Source organism: Mixophyes fleayi, chromosome 2, assembly GCF_038048845.1.
Source record: "Mixophyes fleayi isolate aMixFle1 chromosome 2, aMixFle1.hap1, whole genome shotgun sequence".
NCBI lineage: Eukaryota > Metazoa > Chordata > Amphibia > Anura > Limnodynastidae > Mixophyes > Mixophyes fleayi.
This window is the reverse complement of record NC_134403.1, coordinates 364,962,918-364,979,898: the sequence shown is the minus strand read 5'-3', so window position 1 is coordinate 364,979,898 and position 16,981 is coordinate 364,962,918. Positions and strand designations below refer to the sequence as shown.

The 16,981-nt window shown below is 43.0% G+C and overlaps 1 protein-coding gene across 2 annotated transcripts in view; it reads right to left on the bottom strand.

The window, feature by feature from the left end:
• LOC142139592 (uncharacterized) overlaps positions 1 to 16,981 on the bottom strand; it is a 64,479-nt gene that overhangs the window by 6,377 nt on the left and 41,121 nt on the right. For both annotated transcript variants that reach the window (XM_075197325.1, XM_075197326.1), the window contains exons 4-7: positions 13,880 to 14,104; positions 11,368 to 11,418; positions 9,389 to 9,430; positions 6,791 to 6,832 (exon numbers count right to left, since the gene is read on the bottom strand). In XM_075197325.1, the coding sequence (XP_075053426.1) occupies positions 11,375 to 11,418; positions 13,880 to 14,104 (269 nt within the window). In that variant the 3' untranslated portion in view covers positions 6,791 to 6,832; positions 9,389 to 9,430; positions 11,368 to 11,374. The remainder of the gene's footprint in view (positions 1 to 6,790; positions 6,833 to 9,388; positions 9,431 to 11,367; positions 11,419 to 13,879; positions 14,105 to 16,981) is intronic.

Genomic DNA, 16,981 nt, shown 5'->3' with positions numbered 1-16,981 from the left:
AGGAGATAGCCAAACTGCAGACTGAGGTATATAGGATGTCTGTATCCTTGAAGCCACCACTGCCTCAGAGAGCTCCCAGAAGACAGGGGCCTGGACTACTGTGAGATCTGAAAGGGGGAAATATCCAGAGGGACACAGGAACATCCCACAAGCTGTGACAATTAAAAAACTCATATGCTGCTCTTACAGGGCTGGAATGTACAAATAATATAGGAAATACACAACATGAGGATATGGGGACTTCTACTAGCTATAGGAATAGGGAAATTAAATCTCCAAAAAGGACTACACTTCTCTTGGGGGGATCCCATCATAAGAGGCATACATCTGGGAAAAGCTACTGAAGTACAGAAACAAGTCAGGTGCTCATCTGGAGTCACAGCTTCAAGGGATAAAGAGCGCATGATAAGAATTGTGAAAGCAACAAGAACAGATGGGGAGGTGGATGTCATTGTCACCTAGGGACAAGTGACCTGGCTAATGCTGAAGTCATGGCAGTAAAAGATGAATTTAGAGAGTTAGGGACTGCTCTAAAGCAGGTGGCCACCACTGTAACTGTTTCAGCAGTAATACCAGTGCAAAGAGGTGAGGACAGAACTTTCTGCATCAGAAACTTCAATGTGTGGTTAAGGAAGTGGTGTTATGAAGGGAGATTTGGATTAATAGACCACAGTCATGCCATTTGGCAAGATAGGGGACTATACAAAAGTGATGGCCTGCACCCAGGGCCGGACTGGGACTAAAAATCAGCCCTGGCATTTCAAGCTACAGGCCCATCTCTGTTGATGAGCAGCACAAAACTGTGTGCCGCTGCGCAGCAGCGGCACCACCGGGGGCATACCCACATTATGTTGGGGGCATGGTCAACATGGGGCATTGATACATACATTATAATAAAACATTACATTTATCAGGCCCTCCCTATCATGCCACCCCCCACCCCAGAAACACATTACAACACCCCCAGCCCACTGCACTTATCTATGCTTCTGATGCTGCTGACATTCATCAGGGTGGGAACTTCCTGTAGAGTGAGCAGTGAAGCTCTTAGTCTCACAAGATTAATAAATCTCATGAGACTTAGAGGTCCTCGGCTTCCTCTGCAGGCTGTGTCCTATCCAGGAACTGGGAGTAGCTATCCGCTCCCTCCTGCTAACCAGAGCTGGATTTAGGCTCAGGGGGCCCTAGGCACTTAAGACAGGGGGCTACTATGATGTAATATGGTTATTAGACACATTTTCAACAAATACACATGCAATACTGTGAGCACTACTATTAGGTGCACACAGTTCTGCCTTCACAAGCAGTACAATGTGAAGCAGTACATACCTCCCAACTGTCCTTGTAGTCAGACCAAATCCTGACTAAGAGGGACATTCACCCACCAAATTCAGGACAGTTGGCAGAATGTCCTGGTCTCTCTTACCTGTCTTGTCATTGTCTCCACTTGTGGCTGCTGGTGTCTTTAGATCAGTTGCTGCTTGTCTGGATCCTGGAATGTTAGGGGCCCTATTTGGGAAAAAAAATGGTTACATGAAATTTAGAAAACTCCAACCAGCAGCGGTGTTAAATCAATATAACACCTATGTTTTAAAATTAGGCCTTACTCAAGCCCCAACATTAAAATGATAGTATTCACATTTGATAAATACATCTATTTCCCTCCAACTAGCCCTGACATTAAAAAGTATATACATGTAATAAATAGACCTATTTCCCTACAACCAGCCCCAACATTAAATAGTATTCCCATTTAATAAATAAACTGCTTTCCCTCCCTCCAAACAACCCCAGCAAGAAATTAAATAGCATTTATATTTAATAAAATTTCCCACAACCCTCTCAGGCATTAAATAATTCATAATTTCATTTAATAAATATACCTAATTTTCCCCAAACAGCCCCACATTCACTTAATAGCACACATTATAGTCATATACTGTCCCCCACACACATTACAGTCATATACTGTCCCCCACACACATTACAGTCATATACTGTCCCCCCACACACATTACAGTCATATACTGTCCCCCACACACATTATAGTCATATACTGTCCCGTCACACACATTATAGTCATATACTGTCCCCCACACACATTATAGTCATATCCTGTCCCACACACACACATTATAGTCATATACTGTCCCACACACACACATTATAGTCATATACTGTCCCCCACACACATTATAGTCATATACTGTCCCCCACACACATTACAGTCATATACTGTCCCCCCACACACATTACAGTCATATACTGTCCCCCACACATACATTACAGTCATATACTGTCCCCCACACACATTACAGTCATATACTGTCCCCCACACACATTACAGTCATATACTGTCCCCCCACACACATTACAGTCATATACTGTCCCCCACACACATTACAGTCATATACTGTCCCCCACACATACATTACAGTCATATACTGTCCCCCCACACACATTATATTCATATACTGTCCCCCCACACACATTATAGTCATATACTGTCCCGTCACACACATTATAGTCATATACTGTCCCCCGACACACATTACAGTCATATACTATCCCCCCACACACATTACAGTCATATACTGTCCCCCCACACACATTACAGTCATATACTGTCCCCCACACATACATTACAGTCATATACTGTCCCCCACACATACATTATAGTCATATACTGTCCCCCACACATACATTACAGTCATATACTGTCCCCCCACACACATAACAGTCATATACTGTCCACCCACACACATTGGCCATTTTTTATTTTTCCCCTCCTACAGCCATTGCCCCCACATTTTCACCCCCAATACCCCCTGCAGACATTGTCACTCACCCCCCCAATCCACCTGCAGACATTGTCACTCACCCCCCCCAATCCCCCTGCAGACATTGTCCCTCACACCCCCCCTGCAGACAATTTCCCTCACACCCCCCTGCAGACATGTCCCTCACACCCCCCCTGCAGACATTTTAAATCACTTCTCCCGTACAGTCTCCCGTGCAGTTATTTTTACTCATCCCCCCTTCCTCCAGTACCTGTCACTATCCCCGGACACACCAACTCACCTCAACACCCCTGGCTGCTCAACAGACCGACGGCTCCTGGACGGCTGCGTGACGTCATGATGTCACATCGCGCGGCCGCGCGGAAGTTAAAAAAAAAAAATGGACTGGAAGCGCAGGGAGTGTGAAGCTGGCTGGTCCCGGAGGAGGGGCCAGCCATCAGCGACTGCCCCCTTCAGAGGATCTTAGACCTGACATAGAGGGGTTTGTGCCCCCTTCGCATGGTAACGTATGTGCTGCCCGGTGGGGGAAAAAAAAGTGCTGCCAGGAGGTGCTGCTGCTCGGGTGGACAGAGCGGCCCATCAAGCCATCGGCCCTTCTGGCATTTGCCAGAAGTGCCAGATGGCCAGTCCGCCCCTGCCTGCACCCATCTTTAAGGGAAACCAAAATACTAAGTGAGAAGTTTGGAAGCTTCATTGGGAACTATTTAAACTAGCAGAGGGGGCAGTGAATTAAACAGGAATAAAACAATCTGCTTCCCAAACCAGGAGGTATCGTTTCTGCAGAATAATAGTGCAGGAAACATAGCCACAGCAACAGAAGACAATGCAGGTCAAAACAAAACAAACATACATAAAGAGAGAGAGATAAACATAGAAGATAGCAACAGAAAATGCACAACAAAACTCTTAGAGCTATGTGAGCTAATGCTAGAATCTTAGGTAATAAAATTCCAGAACTAATTGCTTTAATGAAAAGGGATGACCTGGCTATTGTGACTATTACAGAGTCATGGTGCAAAATCATGACTGGGACTTCATACTGGGATGATTTATAGACCACCAGGTCTGGAAGAGGACCTGGACAGGAAGTTATTGTAGGACATCAATTAAATGGCATTAAAAGGAGGTAATAATAATGGGAGACTTTAATCTACCTGATGTGAACTGGGAGGGGTCTTCTGCAAATTCCACTAGGAGTAGGGACATTCTGAATTCCTTGCAGGGAGTATCCCTCAAGCACATGGTGAGGGAGCCCACCCACAAATAGTACTTAATTCTTATAAATGGTGACAGAATATCTGATGTAAGTGTGGGTGAGAACCTAGGATCCAGTGACCATCAAGCAGTATGGTTTATTATAGAAACAGAGGCCAGCTCATACTACACAAAAACAATGGTGTTAAATTTTAGGAAGGCTGACTCTGTAGAGATATTATTCACTCAGAGGACTGGAAAACAGTGAATGTAGTCCCACTGCACAAAAGTGCAGCCTTACATCAGTAGTAGGGAAATTGATGGAAACATGCTTAAAAGAAAGAGTTGTAGAATATCTCAAATCCAGTAACTTACAGGATTCCAAACAGCATAGATATACTGGGGGGAGATCATGTCAAACAAGACTTTTTTGACTGGGTAACTAAAGTAATAGATCAGGAGGGGGGGGGGGTGTAGATGTAGCTTATCTGGATTTTAGTCAGGCTTTTGACACTGTCCCACATCACAGACTGTTAAATAAACTTGAATGCTCGGGATTGGATTAATGGAGTGCATTCACAGAGGGAAATGTTACCAGTGGAGTATCCCAAGGATCTGTACTTGGACCACTGCTTTTTAATATCTTCATTGGAGGCATTGCAAATGACATTAAAGGGAAAGTATGCCTTTTTTCAGATGACACAAAGATATGCAACAGGGTAGACACACCAGGAGGGGTAAAACAAATGATTGATGATCTAGGTAGATTAGAGGAATGATCAAGAGAGTTGCAACTACAGTTTAATGCCAAAAAATGCAAAATCATGGACATGGGTCTGAAAAATCCAATAGTGTTAAGGGAAAGGGGGGACATGATAGAATATATCAAGGGTTTGAACAATATACAGGAGGAAAACATTCTACAAAGGAAGAGAAGTATTAGAACACGAGGACATGTACTGACACTGGGGGGAAGAGAAGTATTAGAACACGAGGACATGCACTGACACTGGAGGGAAGAGAAGTATTAGAACACGAGGACATGTACTGACACTGGAGGGAAGAGAAGTATTAGAAAACGAGGACATGCACTGACACTGGAGGGAAGAGAAGTATTAGAATACGAGGACATGCACTGACACTGGGGGGAAGAGAAGTATTAGAACACGAGGACATGTACTGACACTGGGGGGAGGACATGTACTGACACTGGGGGGAAGAGAAGTATTAGAACACGAAGACATGTACTGACACTGGAGGGAAGAGAAGTATTAGAACACGAGGACATGTACTGACACTGGAGGGAAGAGAAGTATTAGAACACGAGGACATGCACTGACACTGGAGGGAAGAGAAGTATTAGAACATGAGGACATGCACTGACACTGGAGGGAAGAGAAGTATTAGAACATGAGGACATGCACTGACACTGGAGGGAAGAGAAGTATTAGAACACGAGGACATGCACTGACACTGGGAGGAAGAGAAGTATTAGAACATGAGGACATGCACTGACACTGGAGGGAAGAGAAGTATTAGAACATGAGGACATGCACTGACACTGGTAGGGAAGAGAAGTATTGGAACATGAGGACATGCACTGACACTGGAGGGAAGAGAAGTATTAGAACATGAGGACATGCACTGACACTGGTAGGGAAGAGAAGTATTGGAACATGAGGACATGTACTGACACTGGAGGGAAGTAGGTTCAGAGGAAATATGAGGCAAAACTAGTTTACAGAACGGGTAGTAGATAAGTGGAATAGCCTCCTATCAGAGGTGGTAGAGATTAATACAGTAGAGCAGTTTAAACATGCTTGGGATAGACATAAGAATATCCTTATAAAGAATAAATAGTGTTTAAGGTACCATAGGTTAATAAAAAAAAAATGGGCAGACTAGATGGAGCAAGCGGTTCTTATCTGCCGTCAAATTCTATATTTCTATGTTTCAATAGCCACTGGTAACCCCCCTCTAATACATCATCTCTTACTGTCCCATGGTCAGAAACAGAAATCATAACTTTACTTGTGACATCACAAATTCCTTTCACATACCTACAACAAATAAATAACCCTTAACTTCACTCTATATATGATTGTTTGACCCTCTCCTCTACTCTCTCATGCACGTTATAAGCCCTTATTGTGACTATTCGAAAATGCAGCAAAGATCTTACTGAAGACCAATTGCACTACTCAATACAGACATAAAAATATTTGCTAAACCAGTGTTTCCCATCCCTAGTCCTCAAGTACCCCTAACAGTGCAGATTTTCCAGGTGACCAGTGATATAATTATACCACCTGCGGATCTTTCAAAAAGTTAAGATGCTTATTTTAAGAAGAAACAGGGAGATAAGAGTGAAGTTAAGATGGATTTTCATCTTTAACTTAAGAAATTCTTCACTTACGCAGTGGATTTTTATTGTCATCTCCCTTTTCTGGGCATGCACAGAGTGGATTTGCTTAAGATAAGCAAAAAACGGCAGATAAGATTACTAATGAGTCAGGCCCCAGAAGACTACTCAACCTAGTATCATTCCCTTCTCTAAATAAACCCCATATGTGTTGACATCACTAAATGTGGGCAAACACCTTTGATAAACTCCATTGGGCCTATATAGAACTGTCAGGAAGGGGCTTTAACAAAGCAATCGCTCTAAATTTTTGTTTTCAAAGCTCACAAGATCTCAGGAATCTAAAACATTGCAGAGGTCAGATTAGCCCAACAACGGAAGTAGAGAAAAGGGAGAGAATGATCACAATATTTTACACAATATACTTACTTACCCCGTTTGTTGAGACTCCTCCTGAGCAGCAGAATTGGTAGGCCTAAAAAAAATAAACAAGTTCAGCAATAGTTTGATAACTTTAGTGTGATTGAATATAGGTCAATTTCATATGAAAACAACCTGTTTCAACTTTTATGTGAGGTATGATGGCACCCTACTGTCCTGATTTTGCCAGGGCATTACCGATTTGGTGCCTGGAAAGGGACGAGACTTACATGAAAGTGGGAGGAGTGCTACCTAAAAGTGAGCAAGTCAGGACCTATTTTGCACCAATTTTGTGTGTCTAAATCTGGGGAGGTATCAGGTATGACTCAGAAATAAGGAGAGAGCAGTAGGTAAGTAAGACCTCCATGTACTCCTCTCCACTGTAATATGATCCTGTATTACACATAGAGATGTATGCAGGTATCAGACTGTAATTAATGCTCAGAAGGATATCCTAAACCACTGTGATGACTCCAAAATGTTAATGATATAACAAGTCCAGCAATTTAAATGGAGAAGAATAACACAACATACCAAGATGTCACAAACAAGTTATACAGAGATACAACTGGGAAGAATGTTAGTAATTGTGTCTGTACAGGTTGTAACAGAGATTGTTTCAGTCCCGCATTATGGAACAGAGTCCTGTAACCGGTCACCTGGAGAAAATAGACATTTTGCTAGATAACCCTTCCTTTAATAGGTTTCTTCTAAGGCACCCAAATACCTTGGGCCTGATTCATTAGTGGTCTTATCTGCCGCTTTTTCTTATCTTAAGCAAATCCACTTTGTGCATGCACAGAAAAGGGAGATAAGAAGCAAAATCCACTGCGTAAATGAAAAATTGCTTAAGTTAAGATGAAAATCCATCTTTACTTCACTCTTATTTCCCCGTTTCTTCTTAAAATAAGCATCTTAACTTTTGCACAAGATAAGATCACAAATGAACCAGGCCCCTTGTGACCTAGCCTGGCCAGAATTAACACATTGGTCCATAAAAGGCCACCTCCTTGTGAGACTCTGATGACCATGTTTTTCTTAAACAAGATAATTAACACGTTATAAAGTAGGATGCTGGACTTGGTGTCCTTGTAACATTAATTATAAAGCTAAAACGTTGATGAAAACCTGCAGTTCTGCCCTCTGACCTGATCCACTGAAGGCACCGTGGCCGCAGCACTCTAAGAGACTGGACTCTATGCGGTCTATGTACTGGGGGAAACATCATCATCATCATCATCATTTATTTATATAGCACCACTAATTCCGCAGCGCTGTGCAGAGAACTCCCTCACATCAGTCCCTGCCCCATTGGGGCTTACAGTCTAAATTCCCTAATATACACACACAGACACAGAGACAAACAGACAGAGAGGGAGACAGACAGGGAGAGACTAGGGTTAATTTTGATAGCAGCCAATTAACCTACCAGTATGATTTTGGAGTGAGGGAGGAAACCGGAGCACCCGGAGGAAACCCACGCAAACACAGGGAGAACATACAAACTCCTCACAGATAAGGCCATGGTTGGGAATTGAACTCATGACCCCAGTGCTGAGAGGCGGGTGTGCTAACCACTAGGCCACTGTGCTGCACATGGAGGAAAAAGTGGCGCATTTTCATTTGTTGCTCAATCTGCTGGGGAAAATGCCTGGACGAGTCAGAGAGTGTAGCAGTAATGAGTTTTATCATTCCCATGCCTACTCGCTGCATGCCAAAATCCTCTGTCACGTCAAAGGTGGCAGATATCAGTTCTGCCCCACTCTCTAGTTGCCCTGTCCTGGGGTCACTTTATATACTGCTGCTGTTTATGCTGTCACAATAAACAGAGGAAATGTATTTTGCACATTCGACTTGTGGGTTTTCTTTGTCGGTGAATCACACAGCGCGACAGAGACCCTAGAGAGCAGTGCGACAGGTACAAGTCTCGTCCTTCTACAGGACAGATGATGGGACAATAAGTAGAATTAGAGATATTATGCTAATAAAGTGGACAGATGAGTAATCTCATGTTTGGGGTTTAGTGGTTCTCTCACCGAAGCTGTACAACCAACACATCAGCAACTAAGTCACACACTGGGCCTGATTCATCAAGGTACGCAATCGCATACTCATCTGCTAAATGGGACTTGAGCTACGTAAAACACCACATACGCAGCGCAACAGAGCAGATACGGCACTCAACTCAAGTCAACTCAATCTCAAACTCCAACGCAAATATAAGGGTTTGCGTCACTCAAAGTATGAAACATGAGTTTGTGTACCTTGATGAATCAGGCCCACTGACACAACTGGTAGTAGCTTTGCATTTGTCTACACAGCAATATCAGACACATTATAAGTGGCAGCTGGTTGTGTGCACTTTGCACAAATACATCATTTAATTCAGGTGTGAGTATATGGGTTGTACAATATATTTATGTTCAAGTCTACAAATGACCAGTTCTCACTGACAGGACGGGGCTTTAATAATCTAAACACTGATTTCTTGTTTTCAGAGCTCACAGGATCCCAAAACACTGCAGAGGTTATATTTCTCCAACACTGGAGGTAGAGAAAAGCAGAGCTCACATATAAACTGGGCAATATTATACACTATGTCCTGTCTTACCCCGATTGTGGAGGCTCCTGGAGTGACACAGAAATGTAATCCCTATTTAAAATAATAAAAACAAAAATATTCAGTAATAGTTTGATAACTTTAATAAGTGTAATTCAATATAATCATTTCCAGATAGACACAACCTCAGCTTCAACTAATTGTTACATGAGGTAATTCCCATGTCTGCTCCCTGCCTTCTGTATGTTGAAATTCTCCTCCATATCAAGTTGACAGACATCAGTTCTTTTTTATTTTCCAGTTGCCCTGTCCTGGGGTCACTGTTTATACTGCTGCTGTTTATGCTGCTACAATAAGCAGGGTAAATGTATTTTGCATATTTGTCTTATAGGATTTTTTGGCCTGTAAATCACACAGCGCGACAGAGACCCTAGAGAGCAGCGCGACAGGTACACGTCTTGTCCTTCTACAGGACAGATTATGGGACAATAAGTAGAATTAGAGAAATGTCTAAACATTGAACTATGCTAATACAGTGGATAGTTGAGTAATCTCATGTTTGGGGTTTAGTGGTTGTGGGGAAACTAGGTATTAATATTGCCTCAACCTGTCTGCACCTTGTGTCTCACAAACTGCAGACTATAAAAACATATACTTTTTCTAGCCCTCTGGTTCCCCATATTTCTCAGTCGTATTTAGACTTGTCTATATTCTATTTTGAAAGTAGTAAAATGTCTGACAGCATGTATCGTTATCTTGAAGACTAGTCCATTGTTTCAGTCTAGGCAAAAGGGTTATTGTCCACCAGTCCTGTATGAATGTACATCACACCACAGAGTCTCCTGACTTCGTTTAGCCATGGGTCTCTGTGTGCTAGCATAAGAAAAGGCCCACAGACAGAGCTCTATGTTTAATGGCAGAGGACTGCATTGTGTTTTTAAATGTAAATTTGTCTGGCTCCTGATCTCTCCTGTTTAAACAAACTCTGCTGTATAGCCACAGAACAAACACTGTCCCTAATTAAATCAGGAGTGGCTCATCTGCTATCCCTTTGGCTGGATGTTTACCTGTGAAAAGGTAAACACAGAAAAGGACCAGTCAGACAGGTCCTGAAATTTCTGATGAGGTAATTTTTGGGCTTAATAGAGAGCTCTAGAGGACAGGAAAGTGGCATTCACTACCAAGTGATAGCTGAAATCAGATGGCGTTGAGATATAGATCTCTGCCACTGAGAGGGAAAGGGACAATCGGTCCCCGGAGTACTGCCGTTGCCCTGATCTAGCTCTCCAGGTCTTGGGGAGCTGTGTGTCCGCCGAAAGCAGAGTGACAGTGACTTAGTGCCGCCATCTTTGCTGGTAGCCTTAAAGGAGAGAGAGGGAGAAGCTTGGATTGATAGACAGCAGTCCCTGAAGTGACAAGGATACTGATGAGGTATTTTCATTATACCCTGTATGTTGTCTGTGCCAGACTGTAGTGTTATTTGCTGCAAGTTATTATTTAAATATGTTTATCGCTGTTTTGTGCTACCATTTTGTTAAATAAACTTATTTGTTTAATTTTGGATATTTGCCTGGGGGATTTTGAACCTTGGATAGGTATCGTGTAGGCCAGCTGTGCGGCACAGAAGGTTACGTTAAACCCGGTATCCTCACAGTGGTACTTTCACTGGAGCTGTACAACCAACACATCAGCAACTAAGTCACACACTAACACAACTGGAAGTAGCTTTGGATGTGTCTATACAGCAATATCAGACACACTATAAGTGGCAGCTGGTTGTGTGCACTTTGCACAAATACATCATTTAATTCAGGTGCGAGTTTATGGGTTGTACAATATTTTTATGTTCAAGTCTACAAATGACCAGTTCTCACTGACAGGACGGGGCTTTAATAATCCAAACACTGATTTCTTGTTTTCAGGCCTCACATGATCCCAAAACACTGCAGAGTTATATTTCTCCAACACTGGAGGTAGAGAAAAGGATCACATAGAAACGGGACAATATTATACACACTGCGACTCCTTACCGTAATTCTAGCGCTTCCTGGGGTTCAGCAGGATTGGTAGGCCTATTACAACTAAAAAGAAATATGTTCAGCAATAGTTTGATAGCTATAATCAGTATAATTCAATATAGTAATTTCCATACAGAAGTAACCTCAGTTTCAACTAATTGTTACATGAGCTATAAGATAGTCAGCAAACACCTCCGTATATTCCTCTCTTCTATAATATGGTTCTGCATCAGAGAGTGCGGGAGTCCACAGTTATAAGATACTGTATCACAGAGGAGAGGTGTCTGCAGGTATCAGATACTGCATCACATATAGAGGTGTCTGCAGGTATCAGACACTGTATCACATATAGAGGTGTCTGCAGGTATCAGATACTGCATCACATATAGAGGTGTCTGCAGGTATCAGATACTGCATCACATATAGAGGTGTCTGCAGGTATCAGATACTGTATCACATATAGAGGTGTCTGCAGGTATCAGATACTGCATCACATATAGAGGTGTCTGCAGGTATCAGATACTGCATCACATATAGAGGTGTCTGCAGGTATCAGATACTGTATCACATATAGAGGTGTCTGCAGGTATCAGATACTGCATCACATATAGAGGTGTCTGCAGGTATCAGATACTGTATCACATATAGAGGTGTCTGCAGGTATCAGATACTGTATCACATATAGAGGTGTCTGCAGGTATCAGATACTGTATCACATATAGAGGTGTCTGCAGGTATCAGATACTGTATCACATATAGAGGTGTCTGCAGGTATCAGATACTGTATCACATATAGAGGTGTCTGCAGGTATCAGATACTGTAACTAGCTGTAGTAAATAATGCTCAGAAGAGTGATGTCCTAAACATTTGTGACGACTCCTAAATTGTATTGAAGTCCTTCAGTTTAAATGGAGCAGGATAAGCCACTATACGAAGATAGAACAACCAAGTTATACAGGGATACAACTGGAAGGTATTTTAGTATTTGTGTTTATACTTCAGAGATGGGTACATACGCTGCACCAATAACTGAGCACCGCACTGAGGTGTGAGCAAAAATTAGGGTAGGTGAGCCCTATTATTTCGAAGCACTATGAGCATCACAGGTCCCAGAAGTTGAAAAGTTCCCCTGTCATTTGGCGACTATAAAGGACATGTGAAGCAACTCTCGCAGAATTATCCCCCCTCCCTTACGTATGTTACTGTAATAGCTGCCTATATAAAGGCAGCTGGGCCTGACATATGGAGCCAGATTACTCAGTACTTACCATGCTTTCTTGTATTAAATGGATCCTGTGAGGAGATCCTGGCTCTGCCAGATTACTTGGTGTACTGACCCTATTATTATAATGAGGACGCGCACTTTGTGTGACCTTACGTCTGACTACCAGCTCTGTGTACCAACTAGCCCGAATCAGCAGTAATCTTACTAGTGCACCTTCTACTTGTAAGTTTTCTTGATCTGTATATTATACAGCGCATCAGAGAACATAGAGGGAAATCATAACAGGTAGATAGGAGTATTTATCCAGACTCAACTATAGCTCAAACCCAACACATGAGTTTTACTTACCGTCTATGTAATTTGTAGATTGCGAAGGAAACAGCCACTAGTAGTATTACTGTTACCAATACTGCTGCAATAAAGATTCCTACAATGGAAGGTTGATGTTTATCAAACACCTTCTTTGTAATCTGTGAGTCACCTAGAAGAATAAAAGACACAGACAATTAGAACACAACAGGATGGTACATAATCAGTGTGAGACTATGTTGTGTTGTCTCTAACACTTGTCTTATTTCTGGATAATAACAATTTGCATAAATGAAACTACTCTTAAAGTCATCGCATAAATGGGAAATTCACAGAAAGGAACAAATACAACACCGCTGCCCGTTTCCATCAAGTAAGAGGTAGCAGGAGAGAGGGCGCCCTCTGCTGGATTATAAAAGGAATCGGGGATCCTGCCTAATCGGGTTATCGCAGGAGCACAGGTAAGAGTCTCCATTCTATCTTTCTTACTTTCACCCAAAATTTCTCATTTTTTGGTAATATGACACTATCTACATAATCAAAATCTGACACATATAATGTGGTCCGCTTGCTGCCATAAGTGTAGTGTGCGAACTTTGTCCCATATACTGGAACGTTTTATATGTACCTCTATATATAACGCAGTTGGGTTGGCATTGTGGCTTCAAAAAATGTAAACAAAACAAAATTTGGAACATTCAAAACATTAACCTCAGATTACACTTTGGTATAATGTGCCTAAAATCACATATACATTGGATAGGTTTGGAATCTCTTGTGCTTTGTTTTTTTCACATCTCCTTATCTTGAGATACCCCCATATTTCAATACACCAACAGCCAATCAGGGCAGCTTCCTGACACTCCAACCAATCAGAGGCAAGCAGCTCTGATGGGCTATTCTCGTATAGGCTCCTCATTATTTTGCAACGCAGCTCTGAGCAAGGTCACGACAAGATCTAACCCAGGCTGTATAAAAGTAAAAGTTACCTTCATGTGTTATGTTACAGGTGATTGTGAAGTTGGTGGATAATGAAGACACTGAGAGGTGGATTGTACTTGTGACCGTGGTAATGTTACCAGTTATGTTCTTTTTTTGTTCCGTACTGACATTCTCCTCTTTGTTCCAGATAAGTACAGCTCTCTGCCTTCCTGATGCGCTGCACTGTGTGATAATAACTTCATCCCATCCTTCTGATGAATTCTTGTGGTGTCCTGAAAAGAGGTCAATAAAAGGGATATTATAATGAACTAATATTTTTCATTGCTTGTGACTGGTTCACTTATAAGTAACTTATGATATAAATTTATTGAAAGGAAATAGCGCAGGGCGCTTATTAATATGATTGCAAATGCACTTATTTTTGATATTGTGTTTATGTCGGTAAAGGAGATACCTTTACTTCTGAGACCCGGGGAAGAAATTCATTTGTTTTAGACTTTGCCAGAGGAAATGCATTATTTATCTGATACCTTTGTGGAGGAAGTCTTTTGTGTATCGTAATGTGTTGAAATGACTTATTTGGGGATTTGTATCTTTCTTTGGGAATGTGTATTCTGCAACTATCTGAAGAAAGGACATATGTTAATTTCATGTTAATTATACCTTTTGATGTGTGAGGGTCTAGCACCTGAAGGCATAGGAAGATTTGATTAGACTGCTGTTAGATTTTCTCTGTGTCTGAAACAAGATCTAGGAAATCACAGCAAGTGTTAGGATATCACAGAGTAGTGTAAATATTGTTAGCTTTGCATTCCATGTAAATCCATGTTTGGGTAAACAAATTGCATCCTGATTCTAAAAATAGCTCAGACCTCAAGGGGGCTGGCTTACCCAGTGAGGCTGTGTTCAAATCTGTAGGATGTCAAAGTACAGGAAAATGTCCAAGGAGGACCTCGAGATACTGTGCCAAGCAAAGGAGTTAGAAATTCCTTACACAGCAACAAGGAGCAAAATGAAAAAGGCGCTGAAGGCCTGGAATGCGCAGTACGGGTCAGCAGATGAGGAAGTTGACTGCGACAGTGACCGGGAGGAGACGTTAACTCCAAACCTAGAGGTACCTGCAGTAACATCCCAGAACACAGCACCTGTTTCCAGCGACAGTCACCCCTCACAGAGTGAACCAGTAGCGCCAGTTCAACTGCGTGATGAGGGTAACTTTTCTGTACTAATGCAGCAGCTGGGGTCCCTGGGAGACAAAACAACTGAGGCGGATCGGTTGCTTATCATCAAGTTGTGGGCAATTGGTGGGCACCGCCTCCTGCAGCGGCCCATGAACTGTCATCTGCTGCACCCAGATTGGGCTCTCATCACTTTACTAAATTTAATGACACTGTTGCAGATATAGATGGACATTTTCAGGTGTTCGAAATGTCTTGTAGCCTCCATGACTTGCCCAAACAGGAGTGGGTAAAGTATCTGGTTCTCACGCTACAAGGATGTGCAGTGGAAGCTTATCACGGTGTGGCCCCAAATGAGTGTGCGGATTACAACGTGGTAAAATGGGCAAGCCTTAATCTCTATCTTATTACCCCAGAGACCTACCGGCAGAAGTTATGGGACTTGGCAAAAAGCACCCATATCAGTCATGAGGAGTTTGCCAACCAGTTGCGACACTTGGCAATAAGATGGATTAATGAATCTGACGCCAAGTCCTGGGAAGAATTAGTGGACTTAATTTGCAGAGAGCAATTTCACCGCCGGTGTACACTGGAGGTGTAGGAGTGGGTATTGGACAGTAGCCCAGCAACCTGGCGCAACAGCCAACCCCAAAGGACTGTACAATCAGGGGACACCCTTCTTCTACTCACCCACAAAAGCAAGTACCTAACCCTTCGGGTACCCCTCGCCAGCCACTGCCCCGCCCTGTCCCTGGGAGTTATCAGAGACCATTGGAGACCAGGCTGGAGATGAAGTGCTAAAACTGTGGGAAAACCGGTCATTTAAGGATGGACTGTCAGCCCCAGCACCTCAGACTCGTGCCCCTAATCTGAGTCCTGGGGCTCAGGGGACTTGCTTAACTAGTGAAGGTGAGCCACTAGAGACTGTTTCCACCCCTGCCAGCCCAATGGAGTGTCGCGTGTCTGAAGGTAACTCAGTGGAGTCACTTGTTTGTCCAAAAGTCCCCTCAAAAACATGTGGAGGAACCTGTAGCCTATCCAAGAGGGATGCCTGCAGGGAGCAGGGCTGAGAGACTCAGGGGCATTCATAAATGTAGTGAGCCCTCATCTTATTGATCCTGCAACAGTATTGAAGGGTCGCACTGCCAAAGTTACAGTGGCAGACAGACTGAACAAGGAAGTGCCTGTCGCAAGGATGTATCTGGACTGGGGAGATGGCCAAGAGTTGCGAGATGTTGCCGTTATGGATGGCCTCCCAACTGACGTGATCTGGGGCAACGATGTTGGGGGTGGAATTGTGATCGCATTTCTCAACTCTATTAACCGGAGCCAACCTGATAAATTAGTATTTAGCATCTCACCTGCACAACCCAGCCCAGAGGAAAATAGCACAGCTGCTAGACAATAGCCGTCACCAGCAACCACAGTTTCAGCTAGCCCAGAGGAAAAGACCACATCTGCTATTTCTTCAGGAAACAGCCAGCCCTTTGTCTCTGGAAAGACTACGTCCACTAGCCATGCAACGGACGTTGTCTCTTGTCAATCGTGTGGGGATGCCCGGAGATGCTCCTGTCCCTAGCAGTATGCCAGCTCCAGCAGTGAGTATAGCTGACTACAGTGACCCCCCTTTGACTGACCCCACTTTGACTGACCCTAGTCACTTCAACATAAACCCCCTGCAGCGTATCCTGACTTAGACGATAGTGAGGGCCGCAGGGAAGAGTTCAGGGCAGCTCACCTCTCTGATCCCTCACTAGAAGGCATGAGGCGCCAGGCTGGCGGCAGCCTTCAAGCGTTGGATAAAAAAAGAAAAATGGGCGCTAATAAACCTAATAAACAATGAGATTACAATTATTATGGTTGATAAAGTTGCAGCTCTCAAATCAGGCTCTGGAACCTGTATATCTGAAAAGTCAAAAAGAAAAAAAGGGGAAAGAGAGTCCTAAACTTTTAACAACACTATTATAAAAT